The 23,599-nt window shown below is 55.2% G+C and overlaps 7 protein-coding genes across 7 annotated transcripts; 3 read left to right on the forward strand and 4 right to left on the reverse strand.

The window, feature by feature from the left end:
* Positions 1-451: 451 nt before the first annotated feature.
* On the reverse strand, positions 452-1,125 carry B0H18DRAFT_165827 (uncharacterized protein). The gene is made up of 2 exons (XM_048036947.1): positions 724-1,125; positions 452-671 (listed from the first exon to the last, which is right to left on the reverse strand). Exons 1-2 carry the CDS (start codon positions 1,036-1,038, stop codon positions 660-662), a joined length of 327 nt encoding a protein of 108 aa, XP_047886036.1. The 5' UTR covers positions 1,039-1,125; the 3' UTR covers positions 452-659.
* A 2,649-nt stretch (positions 1,126-3,774) lies between these two features.
* Positions 3,775-4,680, forward strand: B0H18DRAFT_960271 (uncharacterized protein; the record flags this gene model as incomplete). The annotated part of the gene is made up of 4 exons (XM_048042940.1): positions 3,775-3,851; positions 3,911-4,161; positions 4,215-4,250; positions 4,316-4,680. The coding sequence occupies 4 exons, from the start codon at positions 3,775-3,777 to the stop codon at positions 4,678-4,680; spliced, it is 729 nt and encodes a 242-aa protein (XP_047886037.1).
* Positions 4,681-6,187: 1,507 nt separating this feature from the next.
* On the reverse strand, positions 6,188-7,482 carry B0H18DRAFT_1048215 (uncharacterized protein). Its single transcript, XM_048030874.1, has 4 exons — positions 7,076-7,482; positions 6,567-6,694; positions 6,377-6,512; positions 6,188-6,319 (listed from the first exon to the last, which is right to left on the reverse strand). Exons 1-4 carry the CDS (start codon positions 7,448-7,450, stop codon positions 6,269-6,271), a joined length of 690 nt encoding a protein of 229 aa, XP_047886038.1. The 5' UTR covers positions 7,451-7,482; the 3' UTR covers positions 6,188-6,268.
* A 103-nt stretch (positions 7,483-7,585) lies between these two features.
* B0H18DRAFT_1048220 (uncharacterized protein) lies at positions 7,586-10,260 on the forward strand. Its single transcript, XM_048030875.1, has 10 exons — positions 7,586-8,026; positions 8,077-8,141; positions 8,197-8,328; positions 8,380-8,398; positions 8,447-8,787; positions 8,836-9,289; positions 9,344-9,389; positions 9,450-9,567; positions 9,621-9,716; positions 9,785-10,260. Exons 1-10 carry the CDS (start codon positions 7,907-7,909, stop codon positions 9,912-9,914), a joined length of 1,521 nt encoding a protein of 506 aa, XP_047886039.1. The 5' UTR covers positions 7,586-7,906; the 3' UTR covers positions 9,915-10,260.
* Positions 10,261-10,877: 617 nt separating this feature from the next.
* B0H18DRAFT_888069 (Nucleotidylyl transferase) lies at positions 10,878-12,397 on the forward strand (the record flags this gene model as incomplete). Its single annotated transcript, XM_048041213.1, has 2 exons — positions 10,878-11,149; positions 11,812-12,397. 2 exons carry the CDS (start codon positions 10,878-10,880, stop codon positions 12,395-12,397), a joined length of 858 nt encoding a protein of 285 aa, XP_047886040.1.
* Positions 12,398-12,882: 485 nt separating this feature from the next.
* B0H18DRAFT_888089 (uncharacterized protein) lies at positions 12,883-13,349 on the reverse strand (the record flags this gene model as incomplete). The annotated part of the gene is made up of 3 exons (XM_048041215.1): positions 12,883-12,933; positions 12,994-13,142; positions 13,205-13,349. The coding sequence occupies 3 exons, from the start codon at positions 13,347-13,349 to the stop codon at positions 12,883-12,885; spliced, it is 345 nt and encodes a 114-aa protein (XP_047886041.1).
* A 614-nt stretch (positions 13,350-13,963) lies between these two features.
* On the reverse strand, positions 13,964-16,054 carry B0H18DRAFT_888079 (family S53 protease; the record flags this gene model as incomplete). Its single annotated transcript, XM_048041214.1, has 8 exons — positions 13,964-14,020; positions 14,079-14,535; positions 14,585-14,725; positions 14,775-14,962; positions 15,019-15,129; positions 15,180-15,411; positions 15,468-15,733; positions 15,797-16,054. 8 exons carry the CDS (start codon positions 16,052-16,054, stop codon positions 13,964-13,966), a joined length of 1,710 nt encoding a protein of 569 aa, XP_047886042.1.
* Positions 16,055-23,599: the final 7,545 nt, after the last annotated feature.

Raw genomic sequence — 23,599 nt, forward strand, 5'->3', positions numbered from 1 at the left:
CGAGGTCTGTTCGCGACGCGGCGCACTCAGCGCACGCGTCTCTCAAACGCCGCGGCGCCGCCTCGCATGCGCACGCACAGGCACGCACTCCGGTCCCCCTCTAACTGCAACGGGGAGAACTTGCGCAGGTTCTCAGACGTTGCGGCGCTCATCAACATCTTGTCGTTATAACTCTGATGCTCAGTGGAGGGCTCCGGGGAGGACCCGCGACCCACGAAGACGCTCGCGATCGTGCTCAATTGCCCGTGCCTGCCAGGATCACCTCCTATGTTCACGCCATCATGGGGCTCCCGTATTTTGGCAGCGCCATCGGACGCGACTGAACCATCTGGCCGTATTATCCTCAGGGCGGTCCGGGCGTTTGTGTAGATAAAACATCATATCAGCCCGCTCACCCCGGATCGGAAGTGGTCGCGTCATCTCATATTACAGCTTGTCTGTCCCGGCTGTCCGAGCACATACAACGCCGTACTCGGAATGCTCCTCCTTACCTCTCAGGTCCTCGAGTTGCCCCTGTCGAACTGCCAAGACTTAGACACATCGCAAGCTGAAGACATTGACACTCTGGATCTGAGTATGAGCGCCACACTACCATCTAACTATCATCCAGGGCGACGTTCGGTGAGAGTCAAAATTTTTGGCTCGCCCTCTGCGAGGGATTATCCCGTGTCCTGTGAGCTCATAGCAGGCAGCGAATGGGCAAAGTTCGGAGTGGAGACCCACTTTAGACATCAAGATTGCCTTTACAGATGATCGCCCAGCTCTTCGCCTCCTTCTTTCCCCACACCCCCATCCCGTACGAGCCCGTGTACCTTTCCTGGTTACGCAGGCTCTCGATCCCAGCCCGCGTCCGGATGACCGCACCGTATGGCGCGATCTCTGTACGTACGACTTACAGGGCGCCTCACTAGAGCCGGGCTCGTGCTCGATCGATGTGCGGCGTAGTATGCAGGAGTGCGCACGAACGACTTCTCCCACCCGCGCCCTGTACGTACAGCGGTGTTTAGTATAGGTCATGAGATCGGTCGAACTCACCATTCATTCTCATGCTCTCGTCCGCGTGCGTTGAATCGTCCACCAGTAAGCCGTGTCTCTGCGATTCGTGGATTGGCGCTGGCGTTGGGCCTTTAAGTATACCGTGGTTGGTTAGTGTTTCTCGTGATCGTCTATAAGCTTGGACCACTTGCAAAAAGGCGTCATGGTCAAATTGCTTCCTAGCGAAGTGCGCGGGAGGCCATGTTGCGGCTAGCCACTCCCAAGGCTGAACAGCTTGGTATGATCATCGTGACTATCCCTCCCCTACCAGGATCAGAAGTCAATCCCGAGTAAAGAGCCCTTCCAGCTAAGCTGGGCTCATGACCGCTGTACACAACTTAACTTACCTATGGATGATACCTCTGCTAACTGTGGCTCTTCCGTGCGCGCTTCCGCTCTAAGCCCTATACCGACCTCTTCTATTCGCCCGGTCCGGAGCGCTCTAACGCCCCGGCTTCGGAGACCCCGATGGCCACTGGACATTGACATCGCGCGCGCGATCGGAGAGAAGGACACAGTATTAGCGGGTGGAAGGGAGGGGCCGGCCGTCGGGCTTGCGGCTGCAGTATGACCGGCTGTCGTCGAACCGCAGCCGGTCGGGCGAGCAAGTTCTCCTGCGCAGGCAGGGATGGGCAAGTGTGCTGATGCTAAGATGAACTATGTAGCTGGTGCAGTCTCGGGATTGTTCTTTATGCCCGGAGGGGGAGCACCGTCTCGCCTGCGCATATCGAACTACAGTCTACTAAAGTGAGCTTTCTAGCTGAAGAGCGCTGCTTGCACTAAATGAAACATGCGGCATACCGGATATGCTCGAACTTAACATCGCCGTCCACCCATGTTTGGAGCGAGGTAAGCTCTGGCACATATAACGGGAGCACATACTATAAAATATGAGGCTCATCCATACTCACCATGTTCGTCGTGGCCTACCGGAACCGCCGATTCGGAAGTCGCACCTCGAAATTGTTCGTTCTTCCGATCGACTGCGCACTCACCGGTGCCTCTTGTGGCGGCGATTGGTGGCAAGTATACGAGCCGGAAATGCTGGCAGGGCGACTACAACATAACTCTGCTCAACCAGAATAGTTATCTTGAACATCGAGGTCAGTTTGTGCCCATGTACTTACCGGTAATACTCAGGATTGCAATTTGTTTCACTGTAGTCCCCTCAAGCCGGGCGCGGTTCGACGTGAATAAGGAAGGACACACGACATTCGATACTCACCTACTTCACGTCTCAGTGACGATTCACGAGCCACTCACCTTGCAAGTACGTGTGAAACTGGTCTCATGCAGGATAACAATACTGCCCTGTGCTTTCCACCACAAGCTAGGACGAAACTATCAGGCATAAAACCCGTAAGGGCTCTGAAGCACTCACGACATCCAATATCTGTGTCTTCTCCAAAGTTTATGTCGCTGACGTCCCATCAAACCACTGACATGTCTTCATCGCGATGCAATCGTCTCGCAAATGGCGGAGGAATCCACTGCTCTAGATGTGAAACTTGGGCAGGAAACAGTGGTTTTCACGTCAAGGGATTCTCGATGCAGAGGCCTGGCTGTTTCACAGAGCTTCACAAGACAGCCTTGCTGACTTCCACGGGTTCGCGTAGTCCCTGGATGCCGCATATATGTGTCATACATACTGGGAGTTGGTTCGGCCAGCAGCCTAGGAAGTTGAGCAGTAACATAATGACCTCGGTGCTGACATGGACAGCGGGCTGGCAGGAGGGCGACCCTCGGGCGCCAATACTTACTTGAAGTAGCTTTTCGGAAAATTCCGGACTAAACTGTATCGGGCCACGATCTAGGTAGTACGCTTCCTCCGTTCGAAGGCAGTGAACGTCTGACAGGAATGTGCGCGACTTGTATGATGATCCACTATCCAACATTTGTGAGTGAACTATTGAGCTGCCTCGAAAGTCAAAATGGGCTGGACTTGAACGACCCAGTCTCATACGCATGCCGATTTGTTGTCAGTTAAGTTCCAACGCGGGGAGTACCTTTCAACCTTTGTGGTATCATGTCAACCGTTGATCACTTTTCAAGGGCGTTCTCTTTCCAAGACGACATTGACTTGCGATCTGGAATCTCGTAATTCCGCCGCATCTTCCGAATACGACTCCATGCGATGAAGGGAAGGTCACGGTCGTGTTTGATGCAACCTATTTAAGTATTAGACCGTATTCGCCAGGACTTAGGTCGCTGCACAGAAATGATCGCAAAGTGGAGCCAATTTCGCCAAGACTTTTGCTCCAACTACTGCAGATTCGGCCCTAAGATGCCTGCTATTGAGGCGTACGTGTGGTGCAGAGTCTCAGAGCCTCCTCAACTTCAAATATTCCGTGGCCTAGGTGCTAGCGGGTACGGTCTAATGGCAGCGCCATTCGATGATTTTGGCCGGGTCGACGAGATTGAGGAGGAGGAGGAGGAGGTTGAAGATCATTAACCCACCCCTGTCTCACAGCCTCAGGGACTCGGACACCCCGGCCGCGGGTATATAAGAGGGAATGATTGGCATGGATCGCCAGCTCTTCTCTTCTCTTTCTGAGCTCACCCCGAGTATAGGTGCCGGTCGGTGAGCCGCCTTTGCGCAAATCTGTTCCGCTGACGACAGTGTACTCATGGATGTCCTTCGACCACTGGCAGCCTGACTTGTTTTTCACTGCGAGTCGATCCTTCATTCACGTCTCACTTTACGACCTAGCCACTCTCGCTCCCACTTAGCTTCCGACAATGCGTTTCGCGTCCGCCTTTTCGTTTGTCCTCGCCGCTGTTGCCGCGGTCCCAGCACTGGCCCTTCCTACCTGGCGGTATGCACCATTCACGCAATCTAATCACAGGTTATTGGTATACTTATGTATTCTTTTAGGTCATCTGCTCAAGAGCGTGCTCTGACTGGGTATGGTCAACCCCCGGTAGCTCGTGGGTGGACCGACGTCGTAGTAGCAAGGGCCCCCGACCTGGAGGATGGTCTGCTCGCTCGCGACGATTTCTACGTGCGCTCCTACGACGATGAGCTCTATGCTCGTTTCGACTACGAGGACGTTCAAATGCAGAAACGCGAGGACGCCCGAGTCCTTGCCCGGGAGTTGGCGCACTTGCTCCTTGCACGTAACGGACGTAAGCAGGATCATTTGGATTCATTAGATCAGCAGTTTACTGAGACTACGCAGATATGCACCCAGTATCGGTGATTCAACAGACGCCAGGTATGCGCGAGTTATTCACTCGTCAATCCGCATGTTGACTGATACTTATATATGTTCCTGCACAGGTGATGACGGTCTGTACCACTGGAAGCTCCTCATCGGTGCCGAGCGCGCAGCGGGCACCGTCTGGCACGACGTGATCTGGTCCGACAAGAAGCACATCGGCATGGAGCACCGCGGCCCCAAGGCCTTTGACGCGGCCAAGTCGAAGGGCCACATCAAGACCTGGCACATCGCTGACATCGACGCCGCACACGTCGCCCATCTTAACACCATCGCGGCGAGCACCCGCACGCCGAAGTACGAGATCGCCGACATTGACAAGAACTGCCAGACGTGGATCGAGGACGTGATTAAGGAGGCGGTGAGCAAGAAGATCCTGCCTGCGAGCGCAACGTCTGCGCTCGCGAAGGTCCCGAAGGCGGAGTGATTGGCTACGATGTGTTATGGATGGATCATCTCATGTTTACATCAGTCACTTGAGCTAATGACGGAATTCAAGCATACTTGGTTTTTAAATATCGACAATCTGACTACCTTGCGGCCCGAGGCCTGAGTGATTATTATGGCATAGCCCACGGTGATATATGAGTGGCTTTAAATATCGGATAATGTATACGCGTGCATATCTCTGTTACGCGGCGATATACGTAACTGTACCGTTCAATACCATGCACATTCGCTTCATCCGCAGTATCTGACGCACGCGGCACAATCGAGGTCTTGAATACCAACCAAGCAGCCTTATCTTACTTCTATGCGGGATGGATCCTCACGTCACACAAAGCAGTCCCACACAACGCCATAATTGACACATATACCCTACGAAGTAGGTGACAACGTTATCCGCCATGGACTGCCAAACATCCGCATCGTTAGAGCTCGGCTACAGAGCATAGAAGGAAGGGACTCACATCGTGCTTCTCTGAGCAAGGCTCTACCAAGATCGTTGCCGACCCGAGTAGACCTCTTCAGCGTCGCAGCGAGTAGCCACCCCGAATTTCGCGAAGGGGCAACCACGGTCGGCCACCAGGACCGCAACGCACTCAGCTGTGGGAAGAAATGTAAGTGGGTTGTGCCAGGTTCGCCGCCGTCAGGGTACTCACAACTGCCTGGGGCCTAGGAAAGTGGATGCATGTTGGTGGAGAAACCGAGGCGATGCGCGACCGTTTATATAGCTCGAGAACGGGTTGAGGGCAGGTCAACAGCGGACAGCGTCCGCGTCTTCCTGAACACCTGGTCCCTCACATGGTGTCCTGTGCAGAGGTTCTATGGCTTCTATTTGCTTTCCGAGTGACAGCCCCATACCCCATCCGCACGTATCGTTCACAGCCCTGAGCATCGCGCCGCGATATGGCTCGAGAGAGCAGCATGTCTGCCTGGTGTGTGAAGGAGATGAAGGTTCACCTCTCACGACTGTCTTCCGGACGGCATCGAGTGGTTCGGAAGCACGGGCACGAGGCTTAGTAGCACAGAGCCCAGTCGTTCGTTGGAGCTACACGTTGAATATGGCAAGGTTCATATCATTCTCGTTGCCGTACTATCAACGCACGAAGACGCTATGACCATGCACGCCTCAGACAAGCTTCAAGGAGCGCGGTACGGTGGCGTTGTAGTGGCCTACCGAGTCCTGAGGCCTGAGGCCTCGCAGCGGCAAGCCAATGAGTTCATTCATACGCTGTCGAGGAGCGGGGAAGCTCCAAACAGTGAACCATGTAAACGGCCGTCGATAACCCTACTAGGGTCTGTCAGAGTAATTGCGCTATGACTTTCACACCTGCAACCTCAGAGACAATGCAGATGCGCTTGTGGGACCATATTTGGTCAACACAGGCATCAACAGCGTGTGATGCGCAATTGAGACACGGCTCACGACTGATTGGCCGAATCCCGCTGGATGCTTCACATCGTGTGGCAGGCTGATGCCGCGACAAACCAAAGGGTAGCGAGAAGGGGATGACGCACTACAACTTTATTATATACCATACAGGCATCGCCTCAATGTGACTCTGTGCAAACTAAATCTTGAGCTCCCAGCTGACACCACAGCCACAGCTGCCTCCTTTCGCCTACATGATTTACTACATCACTCACTCTATCACTGAACGTAACACAGACGGGCGCACCTGCGGATTTTCTATTACTCGGAAGCTGCTACCAATGAGTTCAGTAGCGAAGTCGATGGCAGAGCCCTTCAACAACGCCATGGACACGGCGTCGACGTAGATGTTGGAAGGCTTCACAGTCGGGTGGGAGAAGTGGCTAAGGGATGCTGCGTGAGCAACTGGAGTGCAGAGTTCGTGGGGGCATACGCACTAGTCGTCTTCTTGTCGCTTCTTCGCGAGCTCTAGCTTGTACTGGTACCCGTGACAGCCGCCGCTCTCTACCGCTATTCGCAACGCCGCGTTCGGGTTATGCTCTCGATTTGCGAGTGATCGGAGTTGCTGCCGATTTGTTTGTCAGCGGATGTAAGTATCATGACGGACGAACAATGCCAATGTCAGAAGCTGCGACGTTCACACCAACCCATATCTCACCTCAACGCAAATCACATTCAACTTCGAGCGAGTTGGAGTCACGGAGACTTCGGGCTGCCCAGCTATACAGCAGCCGCGGTTCCTGAGTCTGACAGCATCTGTGGCCGTCAATGTATGGGCCCAGTAGCTAGCTTTGTGCCAGGTGTATCGACGTGAAAGGCTAGGCAGCACGAGCGAGCCAGGTATGACGACGAGGTGGTAATCGGGGCACCGCTCCCCTGGCTACGTCCCACACAGTTCACAGCAAAGCCCGTCCGTCCATGTCTCAATGCCAGAAAGATCACTTACCTCTGCAGCCCTGTCAGTAATCTCCAGCTTCGCCTCCTCTGGCGGTACGAAGTCCACGTCCGGGTCATCCGCATCCTCGTCAGTCTCCTCCACGGAACTTGGCGACGGGTATGCCACAAGCACTGACTGCTTCGTCGGAGGGTGCTGCGCGAGAGCAGCTCTTGTCGAAGCCGTGGTGCTGAAGGCACGTCTGGAGTTCGAATGACGCAGAGGTCTAGCTGCATGCTGGTCTAGTACCACCCCGGTCCGCAGCTCACTCGTCGCCCAGCGATGAAGACAGCGTAAGCCGCAAGTAGATGTGCTTGAAGAAAAGGAGACTGCATGTCGCCTTAACGAACTCTTGGACACTCTGGTGATGGTGTGCAGCGAGGACATGGTGGAGGTACGAGTGAGCACGGTGCTGACTGGTGCTGAGCGGCGCCACAGAGCAATGACCGAAGCCCCGATCGTAGATTACCAATCTCAGTCCTTTCCGGCGATATCCGGCTAAACTCTCTCTCTCCAGTGGCGCATTGCACTGCTTGTACCTTGACCACTACATCCATCTCTCTGTAATGCAGCAGATGTGTTCTTCTCAGCCAGCAGCCGAATGACAGGAATCCTTTTTCATATACATCTCATATACAGGAAGCCACACAGAGCATGTGGTAGTTCAACCTGATTTCGCAGCAACGTTCTTCATGGTAATTGGCCAACCGTGTGTTTCCATGCCCGATAAAGGTCTCGCCCATATGCTCCTCGGCGTCGGAGCATGTCGAACTCGGGGCCTGAGTCCATAAAGCACCACCTCGGCCATCCAGCACAGCCATCCTTTTCAACATCTTCACCACCATGTCGTCCCCCAACGGTCTGGTCTGCTTTACCAACTGTTTGTTGCCTTCAGAGGATGGGAGCCTCATTGAGCGCGATCTATGGATCGATGAGCGTCGGGGAGTTGTCTTAGATTCGCAGGTATGTCCGGCGTGTCGAATTCGAAGTGACTGTGCTGAGTATAGACGTAGAAAACCTTCTTCATGAGGAGGGAGCGTCCCGATAGAGTGATCGACCTTGGAGGCAACATCCTCAGGTAAGTAAGATCCGCGACCCGTCGTGTACAGATAGGCGACTGATGCCGTAAACAGCCCCGGGTTCATGGACATACAGATCAATGGAGCCTACGGCTTCGACTTCTCCGTATATGACGGAGACGATGAAGTGTATAGGAACGGAATGCGCCATGTCGCTGAGAAGATCATCGAGACCGGCGTAACATCGTGAGCTCCTTCCATTCAATCATTACACTGTTCGATTGACCTTCATTATAGTCTTGTCCCCACTATCATCGTGCGTTCGATCCTCAAACCTGAGATGCAGATTGATGATCCACCCTAGACCCAAGAAAAGTCCCTCTACCCCAAACTGCTCCACCTCCTGCGCCCCTTTGCATCCCCTACTACGGCCACACTTCTCGGATGGCATGCCGAGGGTCCCTTCATACAAATGGCGAAGCGCGGTGCGCACGCCCCGCAATTCCTGGTGCCCGCGCGCGAAAGCTTCGCCTCATTCGAGGAGCTGTACGGTGCCCAGAACCTCGTAGACGAAGAGGACTGGCTCATGGCCGAGGGGAGCGATGTCGGCGTGCGTATTGTCACCGCAGCACCGGAGATCGAAGGCGTCATGTCTTCTATTCCGGAGCTGATCAAGCGCGGCGTCGTCTTCTCCATTGGGCACAGGTAAGAGCTACTGCCGTATCATTGGCGCAGTGCTTATGTGGGGGACAGTATCGCGACGACAGACATTGCGACGCACGCCGTGTACCATGGTGCGCGTCTCATCACCCATCTATTCAACGCGATGCCGCAGCTGCACCACCGCGACCCATCCATCATCGGTCTCCTCGGAGCGTCGCCCTCGCTCTATCCGCCCGTTTCTACCCCCGCGTCTCCTGCTTCCCCGGCCTCACCTGCATCGGGATCCTCGCACGCCCGGCAGGTGTCGTTGAGCAAGCGGCTCGCGCAGCTGCAGATTGAGGCTCCGGGCTCCCCGGCGGCTGCTCCGAAGGCGACATCGGAGGCGTTCGATGACCAGCAGACGCCGCCACAGACCCCGATCCTGCGCGCTCTCGCGAACACGGGCGACTTGAACCTGCGGAAGGGCAAGGTCGACGAGTCGTTCGAGCGTCCATTCTATGAGCTGATCGTGGACGGGATCCACTCGCACCCGAACTCTGTCAGAGTGCGTGCGCTCATTCGGCTTGTTGTGTTGCGCTGATTTGACTTCCTTTGTCAGTTGGCGTATTCTTCTTACCCGGAGGGCTGTATTCTAATTACAGATGGTGAGCGTTCCCCGGCGATCCTTGTGTGTTCGAAACAGAAGGACCCTGACGCGTAGACAGCGATGAAAATCTTGGACCCGCATCTGCATGACGGTGTGCACGAGTGGCGCGACGGGAAGCGCTTCGTGAAGGAGGGCGACAAGCTCTACCTCGAGGGCACGGACACCCTCGCAGGGAGGTACGTGCCGCGTGTTCATTCACCACCCTGCCCGATTTTCACCGCGAGCTTAGCGTGGTCACTCTGGACAAGTGCGTGCGCAACTTCTCGCGGTTCACGGGATGCTCGCTCGGCGAGGCGATCAAGTGCGCGACGTTCAACCCGGCGAGGTGGGTTTCATGTGCCTTCTTGCTTTGCATTTGTGTGTCGTGGGATTCACTGACGTGCCGGATCGCAGGTGCCTGGGGATTGAGAATAAGAAGGGCACCCTACGCCCGGGCGCAGACGCTGATTTGGTCGTGCTCGACCGGAAGGGCAATGTGCAGAGTACCTGGGTCAAGGGTAGGGAGGTTTGGAAGAAGAACTAATCAAACGGTAGACTGTTCCAGGGACCTCGTCAGTCATGTATTCCTAATTGCTTTAGATGTTGCATTGCGTCATACCATGCGGCTAGTTCATGAGAAACTTTGAGATTCTGTGACAAGTAGGCTCTTCAGAATGTAACTTACTACAGCCTTCTTCCAGTCACAGCCGATATGGCTCTCCAGTCAAATACTAGGTACGGAGGTTCGTGACAGGAGTTTCAATTGAACGCGGTGCATAATGTAGACTACGTATTATGGCCGTTTGCGAAAGAGTTGGCGGTGGCGCATTTCCGTTAACAATAATACCACCACCCGCTCCTCGTCAAACCCAACCCTTTGCTGCACCTGCCGCTCGCCGAACACAGACGGAGAATGATGAGAATAGAAACTGCGGTACAAATGCAAAATGTAGCCGCGACTTCCAATCTCACCCGGAGTTCTCGGGAGCCGGATCGATACAGAGATGATCAACTGCGTCATCTACGTCCTTGCTGACGAGTTCCATCCTCGTTCTTCGGGGTGTGCCTGCGAAAGCTTCGCGAGCCAGGGTACCCGACGGAGCTGCTGCAGCTGTAGATCTGTGCGGGGGCACATTTCTCACGGATTGTCACTTGGTTATTTTCTACCGAAATGCCATTTAGAGCGTATTACGCGAGAGCGACTTCGACGTCGAATCGACGATCACCTCGCTGTCAGGGTGAGGCTCGCGCGACGACTTCTTTCTCTTCCCAACCACCATCACTGGGCAGCGAACGCGGCGCATGGCGCGCTACACGGCGCGTTGCACGGCGACGAGATGGCGTCGAATCAGGATGTCCGGACCCGTGTGCCCTGACATACAGAGCGCAGCGTGGGAAGCGCTCCAGGATCCGGTCAGCCGCTATATTATCTTCTCCATTCGCCATAACCCGCCATAACATTATCTGACTCCCTCGCGCAACCACAGCTAGCCTGCTGCAAGCCGCCATGGCCAGCGAACAATCTTCTCCCTTCACCTATCCGTCCACGAATTACCAGTTTCCTACCCACCGCCTGCGGCGGCTCCGCAATCCAGACAAGCAGCCTCTCGTGCTCGTAGCATGCGGCTCCTTCAGCCCCATCACCTACCTCCACTTGCGCATGTTCGAGATGGCCGTCGACTACGTCCGCCAGAACACAGACTACGAGATCGTCGCCGGCTACCTCAGTCCCGTCAGTGACCAGTACAAGAAGCCCGGTCTGCTCAGCGCACGCCATCGGTGAGTCTGTGCACCTGATCTCGAGCTGCTTCGTTGCATTGGATGGCACGACGAGTCGGGCCTCAGTATGGGTGCACAGGGGGGACGAATGGGTTTGGCGTAGTCATGTCCGATGCCGCGGACTGTGCCATTGACTTTCACCGCCATGCCCGTAACCGGTGACTTGGGGTACAGGCCTCAGACACGCTCAGTCGCATGTACGCCACCAAGCCACAGAGCGCCGTGCTATGGTGCGAACAATCCTCCCCGCACGGACCTCCGACCTGCTTAGGGAGCACCCAGATTACCTGAGCCTATGGGCGGGTCAGGCCATCCATCTGCGTATAATCAATCATCCCCGAATGGCTCGGCAGCTGTGAGACTGCGAGGGTTCTTGCATTCGTCACTTCCTGCGCGCTCACCAGACACCTCGCGTGACCGTTGGCCATCCTGTGTCAGGCTATCGCGGGCTGCTGCGGATTGCATGCAAGAGAACGAGGCTTGCGCTATCTGCATCGTGTTCGCATTCACGTTGCGTATGCTTTCAGCGAGCGTATCTATTCGCTCTGACATGGTATGTTTCTGCGGCCGCCGTGCACGTGTTGAAATTCTATTCCGTTTAGTCGTCCACTAGACATTTACTGTGCGTCGTGTGAACAGACACTGACGATTGCCTCCGCTAGTGTTCACATGTGCAACATCGCCGCCGAGCAAACATCAACATGGCTCACGGTTGACCCATGGGAGGCCCTCCAAACCTACCAACGAACCGCTGTCGTGCTCGACCACTTCGACTTCGAGATCAACACCGTCCTCGGCGGGATCGCATCACCGGACGGGACGATGAAACCCGCGCGGATCATGCTCCTCGCCGGCTCCGACCTCATCGCGACGATGAGTGAGCCGGGCGTGTGGTCCGAGCCTGATTTGGACCACATCCTGGGCCGGTACGGCGTGATGATCATCGAGCGCGCGGGCGCGGACATGGACCAGGCGATCGACTCGCTCTCACGCTGGCGGCACAATATCCACCTCATCCACCAGCTCATCCAGAACGATGTCTCGTCGACGAAGGTCCGTCTCTTCCTGCGCCGTGGCCTCTCCGTGCGCTACCTCCTTCCCGCACCTGTCGTGGAGTACATCGAGGAGAACGGGCTGTACTCAGACGAGGGCCCGACTGCGAGCGCAGCGAGCGGCGCGGTGGTCGCGGAAAAGGAGAAGGGGAAGGGGAAGGAGAGCGAGCCGGACTCAAGCGGTGCCAAGTCATGATGTCCGTCGGGCATGGAAGAAAAGTATAGAGCGGGACAGCAGTATGCGGGGACATTTGTACGTTGCGCGTGGCACACTAGATTGCGCTGGTTTATCTATTCTGTATTTGTGGATTTCTGATCTGTACGTGCTACTTCATTCTCTTATGCGCAGTCGCGATACGGGGGTCGTCGTGTTGCTTGCTCTCAGCGCTGTTCAGCTGTTGTGAGGTGACCAGTGACCGGTGACCGAATGATCCCCCGGCGGCCCCTCCAGTCGGAGGAGGGTCATCGTGCACACGATGCCTAACCCACAACAACGAATCTTCGTCTTGCTGGTGTTGAGCGGAGTACATAGACAGGGGTAATTTAGGCTGCATGCCTCGCCGCATTACATGGAAGACACCCGGCTGGGCAAGAATGCAGCGATCTTATGGTCGAAACATCGCTCATTGCGGGATAGAGTCGAATATGGTACAGATCGTGTGGCTTCTCCATTAATTGTCTTCAGAGATTGGCCTGCAGCCAAGGGTAGATCTGCAGCTTCTCCTTGTCCCACTGCACCGTCTGGGTCAGCACGGCATCACAAGGCGACGAGTGCGAGCGGGTGGGACGTACCACCCCGGTCTGGTAGTAGAGATCCGACTCGACCACCTTCCGCACAGTCTCGATGCTGTCCGCCTCGAAGACCATCATAGAGCCCACGAGCTTCTTCTCCGCGGTCGGAGACGCGATCGACTCGGGCGTCAGCAGCCCACCACCGAACTCTACAACCGGCCACCATCTACATTGAGCTCCACATCGTCGCGGACGGCCACACGGCACGCACTGAGAACTCCATTCGCATACAGCGACTTCGCGTTCACGAGGTGCGACTCGCGCACGGCCATGCGGCGGCTGAACGCCTCAGGGTCGGTCAGGTCGGGCGCCCACACGGCGAACTTGTACAGCGTCGGGCCTGAGGTCGTGGACATCGCTGCGAATTGGGATGGGGGCCTGCGGGTGAGAGCGTTGAACACGGTGCGAGCTGGGAACACTCGAGCGGGATTCATTATAAGTAGACGGTCTCAGGTCAGGTCCAGGAATGGCGGGCCGGAAGCTTATAAAGATTGTTCAAGAGACTGACACGGAGTCACGATGCATCTTGGCCCACGGATCGCTATCAGACAGTCGACGGTGAGTTGGTGACCCGGAAGAAAACAACATTGGTGAGCTCACAGGGCGGGAACTCGGAAGTTCCTGCTCATTCGAGGTACTTACCACGGATATCATCTGTGTGGCAGCTGAGGGCAGCTGGCTTCTAGTGCCAGAACCTTGCAAGTGACTACCTGAATCGCAACGCAGGCCATACCGAATGCACTAGATTGCACACTAGACCATACTAGACCCAGATATATCGTACTGTACAAAGTAATGACAGCGACAGAGTACATGCCAGCGACAGAAGTTCATCACAGAGGGTTCAAAAGTAATGTCTGCAACAATTAGTAAAAGCAAGGAGTCTCACAGAGCATACAATAATGCGTGGAAGAAGTCCGATTGAATGCAAGGTTCATGAGAAAGGTTCAAGTGTTCAGTGTTCAGCAGTTCATAGGCCTGCGGCCGACGCAAGCAAAGTGAAGTTCGGCGTGCCGAGCCCAGTAACCTGAAAGTCAATCCGCCGTCAGGTTCCGTCTATCCGCAGTAAGTAACTCGTCACTCACAGGATCCCATCCCTGGGCAGCGTAGAACCCGGTCGTGCCCCCACTGCACGCAAGGTTGTTCCCATCCACGATATCATTCAGTGCGCCCATCCCTGACGCGGTGCTATACAGCCACGGGTTCAGGAAGCCAAGCACGCTCTTGCCCGCGCCCAGCAGCTGATCATTCAGGAGCGCGATGATCGCCGCGAACGTCGGCGTCGAGCAGCTCGTCCCGCTCACGATGAGCGTCGCCGAGCCGGACTTGATGTCGTACCGCGTGCCGTAAGCGGAAACGTCCGGGTACGCGCGCCCGGAGGCGTTGAAGAGCCCGCTCGAGTTCGAGCCGAGCGCGGAGAGGTAGGAGGCGACCGCGTCAGATTGGTAGGCGGGCTGGCCGAAGTAGTTGGAGAAGCCGCCGCCGGAGAAGCTTGCGGCTACTTCGGTGGGCTGGGAGGTGGTTGCGCCGATGGTGGTCACGCTGCGGGGAATTAGACTAGCGAGAAGAAAAGGATGGGACGCAAACGTACTAGGGGCAGCTGGCAGGGAAGACGGGTACGAATTCCGTGCAGTTGTCGGAAGCCTGGTTGCCAGAGACGCCTCCGTCGCCCGAAGCATAGAGGATGGAGACGCCTCGGGCACCCAGTTGAGCGTAGGCGTTGCAGATGGAACTGTGAGGCTGCTGAGCAAGGATCCGACAACCGTCAGGAGCCGACCTACTTCGCGAGGTTCTCAGAGAGGACATTCTCGTTGTCACCGTAGCTGGTGGACACGACTTGAGGCGGGTTGTCCATGGACAAGAGGTAATTTGCGGCATCGAGCAACGCGTCGTCAAATGACCCGCCGACGGTCATGAAGAAAGCGGGCACGTTGGTGGCAAGGCCGACGGCGTATTCCACGTCAAGATTCTACACCAATATGTCTTCAGCTGAGCACTCGCATTCAGAGCAGTCGAAGTACTGACCGCCTCGGTTCCCGCGTTCTCTCTCCATTGCGGATCTGTACCATTGTTGACGCTGATCACCGTATAAGTCGTGGAGTTGCTAACATCGGGTCGGTACGTCGTCAGGAAGCTCTGTAGGGTCGCATCAGCCTGATCGGTGTGCCGAAGACATCGCAGCACACCTGGAGATCCGCTTCTTCGGCATAGATCCCATCGTAGCCTGTCACCGCGATCTGGTTCGAGGACTGGGTGGCCGGCGTGGTGGGGATGCCATACATCGCCTGCAGGCACTCTGGTATCATGTTTGGATTGCCAGAGCCGCATGGCGTGACTGCGCGAGCTTCTACTTCGCCAGTGTCCTCGCGTCTCGTCCAGGACTCCAAAATGGGTGAGTGGTTGATAATCGAAGGAAACCTGTGGGTCAATGCGTTGATCTAGCAGGTGTCAGGCTGGAGGAGCGGGACACGCACGTGGTCGTCGGGTGAACGCAGCCGATATGGGCCTGCAAGTCCGTAGGGAGAGAGTATTGGAGCGTGCGGATGGTGTCTGCGCCGGTGCTGTCGTGCGTGAACAGCGAGTAGTCGGCAAGCAGGAGCGAGTTAGCCTGCGCGACGGAGACGTTGACTGCAAGCCAGTCTCCTGCTGGTGAGACTGCGGTGGCGTTCAGCCCATGCTCGTTGAGCCAGGCCGTGACTGCTTCCGTGCTCTCCGACGTCGGCGCAACAAAAGCTTCAACCTGGTACACGACAAGTTCGGGTTATGATACTCGCGCTTGTAGACGATCAAAGGCCTCACGTACCTCCTCTTTCGACAGATGCTGGCCGTACTTGTCACTCGATGGATCGCTCACATCGTTCAGCGCGTCATACAAACCTACGAGATTATTCTGCGCCAAACCGATGCGTAGACTCAGCGTATGGTCCGCATTTGCCGCACCATTGAGAGTGAACCCATTCGGTGCCTCATCGCGTCTTTCATGAACTTGCAAGGAACGTGTGGTGGATTTGCCGAGAACGAGCGTAGAGAGCAAGAGAGCGACTGTGCAGGCGGCTACCATGGTGACCGACTGCTGCAAATCCGGACGAAATAACCACACACCGCGACTCGAAGAGGACGTGGTGGTCGAAGCGGGAGAAGGGGAACAATGCGCAGGCGCACCACTTCATCTCTTCAACGTCCGGTGATCACCCTCGAAATCACCCGTCCCGGCGCCGACCACGCGTGCACTAGGTCCCTCGACGCAACCGGGCATCGTACAAGCGAAATTGACAGGAAGATTAACCCCACATCTTATGCTTGGCAAATGAGCTCGTCCTCCGATAGTCAGTCTCTTGATACCGAGGCTGAAGTCAATCTACTGTGGGCGTTGGAGGCACTTGCGTTAATTGATTGTTCGGAGGGTACAGGTAGATGCAGAGTCTGGACAGTATGTTAATAAGAGTATGGCTTGAGTATGGTTTGCCACAATGCGACTCGTCTTGATATTCAAATTCAAACCCAGCTATAAGTACTTGCAGTCAGTAACTCGGCGGCTCCGCTCAGTGCACACAAGACGCTGGGCGCTACATACCGCGCTCCCGACCTCCTCCTCCTCCACGACCTCCTCCTCCTCCACACCGCCGGCCGCACTGGCAGACCGTGACGCGACACCCACCAGCGTACCCATCACTCTTGCGCATATATAGTATCTTTCTTGTTGTGCACTGCTTTACGTGTTCTATTGATTGAAGCCTGGCTTGAGCCGAAGGAAAGACGTACGTCACCCTCGAATCAAACTGATATCTCGACCTGAGCTTTCAACTCATGATGGTGTGAAGTTTGAGCAGTGTTGATCATGTACCAGCTTTGCTGTGCTTGCGTAGACAATGCGCACATTTGCGCCGTGCGTTTTTCAGACCGCGTTTGACGAGCCCAAACGAAGAACATATCCAGCGGCCCTGACGCGTCGACGATCTCAGCGGCGCGTGCAGGCCGTACGATCTGAGCGCCTTTCGTCTTCGAGACCGCATGCATTATGTTGCGTGTGTAAAGGCGGTGTGTGATCGCCGAGACAGCAGGTGTTGTGCAGGAGAACTCGAATTGAGACAGCGATAACGGTCTCACAAGGCGTTCGCGCATAGCCATCGTCGATCTCGAGCTCAGGCGGGAGGTACAAAAGCCTACCTGGGCCAGATACTTCGATTCCAGTCCAGGGCCTACTCTCCTGCGCCGACATTGTCAAGTATGGTAAGCTTCCTCTGGGCAGTGGTGGCAGCCTCGGCTTTGGGCGTCGCGTGGGGCAACCCTTTGGCTCGCCGGACCTTGCAGCTACACGAGGCTCGTGCAGCGGCTCCGAGTGGTTATACGCTCATTTCTTCTGCATCCCCGGACACGGTACTCAATCTTCGGGTCGCACTGGTGCAGAGCAATATCGACGGACTGCTTGACACACTCTACGACGTCAGTGATCCCGAAAGTCCGAACTACGGCGAATACCTAACTAAAGAAGAGGTATGTTTGTCCCCATTCGTTTCGCTCTCGAGTATACCCTGAACTCTGTGCCAGGTCGAAGCCTATGTCAAGCCGACGCAGGATAGCGTCGAGGCTGTTAACGCATGGCTTGGGGACAACAACCTCACGGCAACGCCCGTATCACCTTCGGGCGACTGGGTCGAGGTCAACATTCCTGTCAGCAAAGCAAATGAGCTCCTGGACGCGGACTTCTCTATCTTCAGACACGAAGCTACAGGCATGCAGACAATCCGGGCTTTGCAATACTCGATCCCTGTGGACCTGGCCGAGCATGTGGACCTCATTCATCCCATCATCAGGTTAGTAAAGTATCTTAGTACGTCCACACGCACTGACATGCATGGAGCCTAGCTTCCCGGTGCAAATCGTGAACAACACTGCACCCGCGTTTGTTGCGGCCGCAAGCCCTCACAGCACGATCGTTGCCCGTGATGCGAATGTCAGCGTTATTTGTGGACCTTACACCCAGCCGAATATCACAGTAGCATGCCTCCAGTACCTGTATGGCATTCCGACCACTCCCGCGACGAACCCCGATAACGGCATCGTGGTCGCCGGATATGTAGAGCAATACGCGAACGCGAACGATCTGAAGGTCTGTTGTCATCAGTGCCGAGGGAACATGATCCATGCTAACTTGCTGCGCTCAGATATTCCTGGAGAAGTACAGGCCAGATATAAACCCTTCAACGACCTTCGCGACAGAGACGATTGACGGAGGCAGTAATCTGCAGAATGTTACCGCTGGATCTGAAGGGGTAAGGGCATCGATGTTCTCGGAAGGGAGCCAATCTAACGAAGGAGCAGAATCTCGATATACAGTATACCGTCGGCCTTGCCACGGGCGTCCCAGTGACTTACCTCCTGGCCGGAAACGACACACATGACGGGTTGTCCGGCTTCCTCGACACGGTGAACTATCTCCTCAATCAGACATCACCACCCCCGGTGATGACGACGAGCTACTCATCCAACGAGGATGTGATCTCGGAGAAACTGGCATAGTGCGCATATCTTCGTCATGAGAGAATCTTGGCAACACTGACTCAACCGCTCGCGCCCTCGCGCAGTAACCTTTGCAACGTCTATGCGCAACTCGGCGCGAGGGGTGTCTCAATCTTATTCTCTTCCGGCGACGGTGGCGTCTCAGGTACAGGCTACCAAGATTGCACGACCTTCGTGCCTACGTTCCCCAACACGTGCCCATAGTAAGTCGAAGCCCTTGTCGCCCACACCACAAGAATCTGACATACCATCCTTGTTGCGTAGCGTGACTTCGGTTGGTGCCACGGGTGCGGACATCAACTGGGCAGACCAGCAAGGCGTGCCCTTCTCGGGCGGCGGCTTTTCCAACTACTTCCCCATGCCGACCTACCAGTCTTCTGCGGTCTCGGCTTACCTCAAGCAGCTCGGCAGCAATGACACAGGGCTGTACAACGCGTCCGGTCGCGGCTTCCCGGACATCAGCGGCTTCGGCGTGCTGTTCGCCACCGTGGTCGATGGCCACTATAACCCGGCGACGGGCACAAGCTGCTCGACGCCGATGTGGGCGAGCGTTATCGCGCTGCTGAACGACGAGCTGCTCAATGCAGGCAAGCCCGTGTTGGGCTTCTTGAACCCGTGGTTGTACTCGAAGGCGGCGGGTGCGGTGACGGATATTGTGAACGGGAATAACAAGCAGTGCCTGGAGTCCGACGGCTCCGTGGCTGGCTTCGTGGCGACGACCGGGTGGGACCCTGTAAGTGCATTCCAGCTACCGAAGGAAACGAGGGGACTGATTGCGCCACCGTGCAGGTCACCGGTCTGGGGACGCCTCTCTACGACAAATTGAGAGCGGCAGCAGGGCTCTGATCATTGCCAATAATTTGCGGCATATGCCTTCGAGGCGTGAACTAACAATAGACAGGGACACTCGGGGACTCTGCACGGACATGACGCGGACTGGTATTGTATGCATTGAATAACGATCCTCATGCTTTGATGTTCTGACCATCTCTCACTCACGACATTCGAGGCTGTCAATCTCCGTCAAGCTCAGCGTGGTCGACCGAATCTAGCAGTGCTCGTGCAGTTATCGTCAGTCCACACTTCCACGCTCGAGTACTTGTCTGCTGAGCTTCGGGACAATGTTCGGGTCTGCCAGGAATGTCAAATGGGCTACCGAGACATGCCAGAAGCATCAGCTCACATACAACGTGCTGCCCAGGTAACGTTGCGAGAACGGCGCTACCAAGCATTTGCAGTATTTCGACTGCGTACCAGACTCGACAAGCCTCGCTTCTCTTACGGTCAGTTATGTTTGCGTACATATCAGGCAGGCCACCTGTCCGAGTGCCTGCCTCCTGCTCGGATCCATGTGTAATGCGCGGGCGGTTCGCTCATGCGCGCAATGTATATAAGGTGCTAGAGAGCAGAGCTAATCCGCATCCAGAGCCTCCGAGTCAGTACTCAGTCCTTAGCCAACATGTCTCAAATCAACCTGCAGATGTCGTACTGTGCCTGGGCTCCGGACAGCAAAGCCGGCGACGCCGTGGAGAAGCGTAAGGCCCTCGACAGCGAGCACAACGAGTGGTTCCAGGCCCGCCGCGCGGATGGCTCCGTCAGTAAGTCGACCGCTCGCTCTGTTATCGCCACCTGTCACGTCCAGCCACATCGCTCTTGTCTGATGACCTTGTTCGTTGACAAACTGTGGACTTCATGTAGAGTTCGGTGGTGCGATCTTGGCCAAGGACGAGAAGTTGCCGCTCACAGGTGTTCCCGACATTGGTGGGACCTTGCTGATCTTCAAGGCAGACAGCTTGGAGGATGCGCGCAAGCTCATTGAGCAGGAGCCGTACTACAAGGCCGGCGTGGTAAGTTGTTACTTCGTCGAATGATTGCGTTGCTGAACTCAGGCTGCTTGGAACCCTAGTGGGACACGAGCGACATCAAGATCGCGCCTATCCTTTCCAGAGCTTAGGTCAGAGTAATGCGAGTGCGATGAGCCTCGATATGTCAAGCGACACGTATCAATTGGATATGGATTATGCACATGCTATGAGGTGACTTGAAGTTGAGCCACAGTTCGCCGCTTCGCTGAATCTTTGAGCCTGAGTTCGCGTCACAGTCATGTCTGCTGTAAGATGTCTGAAGTATACATGAGTACCACGTTGCCCCGGCCCATCTCAGAAATGCGTATGTCTCCAAGAGCCTTGTGCCAGCGGTTTTGTTTACCTGGAAGGATGATCAGAGCGGTTTGCAGGCCGTAGTATGTCTATACAGTATGCTCTCCAAGCGAAATTAGTGTTTTATGCACAGCATATCGGTAGTAGTTCCCCGTAGGCAGCGTCTGAGTACGTAGACACGGGCCGCCACGGCGCTTCAAGCTTCAGCGCTGAGGGAAGTACCGTCAACTCATCATGTAACGGGAACACGGACTAGTACGAACTTGTATCGTAGTACAGTGGTAAGGCTCGCTATACCCCAACACCTATCCAGATATCTTGGCTTCCTTCTTGGGCGGTTGCGAGTCGTCTGAACTCTCAACCACAGCTACAGGACGTTTGCGCCGTTTGAGGAGAGACGACAGCGGCGTGCCGTCGGTGTCGGATTTCAGTGACGCGTCATCAGAAGGTGATCTGCTCGAGTGCAGCTCTTCATTGAGGCGATGGTTGAATCCGATACACTGGAGACCAATGACTTCCGCTCTCAAGATGCCCATTTGATACATTTCGGGCACAGTCTTTACCACCGCATCAGACGACGGCGCTTTGTGTGCGGTTTGCCGCGCCAGCACCGATTCCAGGTCGAAGGTGGCCACTGACTTGGTAGGTCGCTGTTGACATCATGAGAATGTTACAAGTCAGTAAGTATGCATCAATGTCGATGCCTTGCTTGGATCTGCGTGCACATAATCGTCTGATGCATACAATGACCAATAGGGATTTGCAACTGACCGACATCTCAATAGGCTCAAGGGTTGCGAGATCAACTGCTACAGCAGGAGCAGGCAGTGCGCGCAAACTATCTACGAATACCCTAAACTATGCATAGGCAGTATGTCAGTCGTTGTCATCTACATTCAGAGCGTGCGATGCGATACCTTCACTGAGCTATGATGTTCAAGTTTGTCGGCTGGACTTTGGGTCGAGTGATTCGCGGTCGACAGTCTTGATACTTCCTATGATATGATCAGCATGTGATGAACAGACGGTGGAAATTGACAGAATACTACCTTCTTCGCAGCATCTAGCTCGGCTTTTACGCTGGTGAGCTGCTGTCGACATTTGGTCTCGGCTTCGGCACGCTCTGCAACTGCACGGCTACAGGTCTCCTCCTTGTTCACGAGATCCTCTCGGTATGTGGACTTGCTCTGTGCAAATTCATCGGCGAGAGTCTTGACCTGCGCACCAACGATTAGACCGAATGCTGAGCCGCACATGTGACGTTAGTACCTTTGCTTCCGTCTCCGAGGTGACACGTTCCTCACGTTACCACTTAGCATTCACAACAAGCGACATATATAGACCGCAAACTTACTGCTTCTTCACGGCGCGCTCGTTCCCTCGCGAGCAGATCTGATACTTGCTGTAACTACGACGTTCAGCAGCACGGGGACAAGTGTTAGCCCCAAAAACATACATCATTTTTGAGTGATTCAGTGGATTCTGTCTGTTTGTGAATAATTAAGTTTTCATGCTCAGCGATGTAGAGCAACTGGAGACGCACCTCGTCTTTGTTCGGTGGTACTTCAACAGGAGCACCAGCATTTGCTCGCAATTCTTTCAGTTCCTATCCATATACAAAGACAGTCAGATTGATAGGTCTCCAGCCCAGTATGAAGTAACACACAGCATTAGAAGCCTCGAGCTTCTTCTCGGTTTGTGTCAACGCAACTCCCAGCTCTTTCCTTTCCTGAGCATCACCATTGAGTCAATACCGCGACGCCAAGGCAACCGAGCTTAACTCACTTTCTCTGATGTACTCAACTGCGACTCCACACTCAAGAGTTTTTGTTCCAGGAACTCGTAGAACTCCGTCTGTAGTCGGGGTCTCAGTGCGGTTGGGTTGAAGGACATGACGACGATGGCAAGCTTCTGAAGCTGTGGCAAGTTGAAGGGCACAGAAGCGGAGCTCTACGATTGCGGAATGTTCACGACCTGTTTGGAGGTGGCTAGCAGCGAGTATGTCGACCCTAGACACATGTACGTACACACATATCAGCAGTACTCGCCAAGTCCGACTCGTCGTGGCTTCAACATTATTGCCGTATATGGTATAAGCTAGTATGCACGGGAAGTCACGTGGACTCCTACGTCGTTTCCCGAGTCCGTCTTGAAGCTTGAAGCTTGACTCTTGAGTCCGTCGACTCCGAGTCCCCTCCTCCCCGCCTTCTGCCTCTGCCAGCACGCTCAACTTTCGACGTCCCGGAAAATAAGTCAGATTTGGGGAGGATGGCGATGCCGTAGGTGCTGCGGAGAGAGACGCCGGGTTTTATGAGAAGGCTGTTGAGGCGGTGGCGAGGGAACTGAGGGTACGTACGGTCCACTGCATGGCAACTGAGCGGCATAACTGATCAACAAAGATAGGATTTGCGCGGTGCAAGGCGGTGTACTGTGTATATGCTCCGTGACTGTATCTGCAGGTTATAGAGGAAGCCTTGTTCCCATGAGTTGCCCGTCGTTGACAGGGTTCCGTCATACCTGGCTTCTCTATACAAAAGACGCAAACAGGCACCGGGGGCGGTGTATCTGGTGGTAAGATTCAGAGCCTTCTGCGGTCTCAGGTCGGTACGTATGGAACCCATTCATAAGTGTTATCGTGGAACGCTGCGAGGCTGTGGGCTCGCAGCTGCGCCCCTTCGTTTTCTCCGTATGCCGCGCCACGGTGTCCTTCACGTTAAGTACGGAAATTGGGAGCCCCTCAAGCGACTTTCTAGCTGGTAGGAAGACCGTGAGCAAGCCCGCGGACCTCCCATTCAAGATTGGCTTTCCTCGCGGCAGCGAACACTGGCAGGTTTGTTCGTTTCTTGCATATGCTAGCAGTAACGACGAGACCAACATCTACTTAGAGACATTATCACCAGTGGGTCATGGACGCAGTCCGTCAAGGT

The sequence above is a fragment of the Fomitopsis serialis genome (assembly GCF_022376445.1).
Source record: "Fomitopsis serialis strain Sig1Antser10 chromosome Unknown B0H18scaffold_185, whole genome shotgun sequence".
In the NCBI taxonomy this organism is placed as follows: Eukaryota; Fungi; Basidiomycota; class Agaricomycetes; order Polyporales; family Fomitopsidaceae; genus Fomitopsis; species Fomitopsis serialis.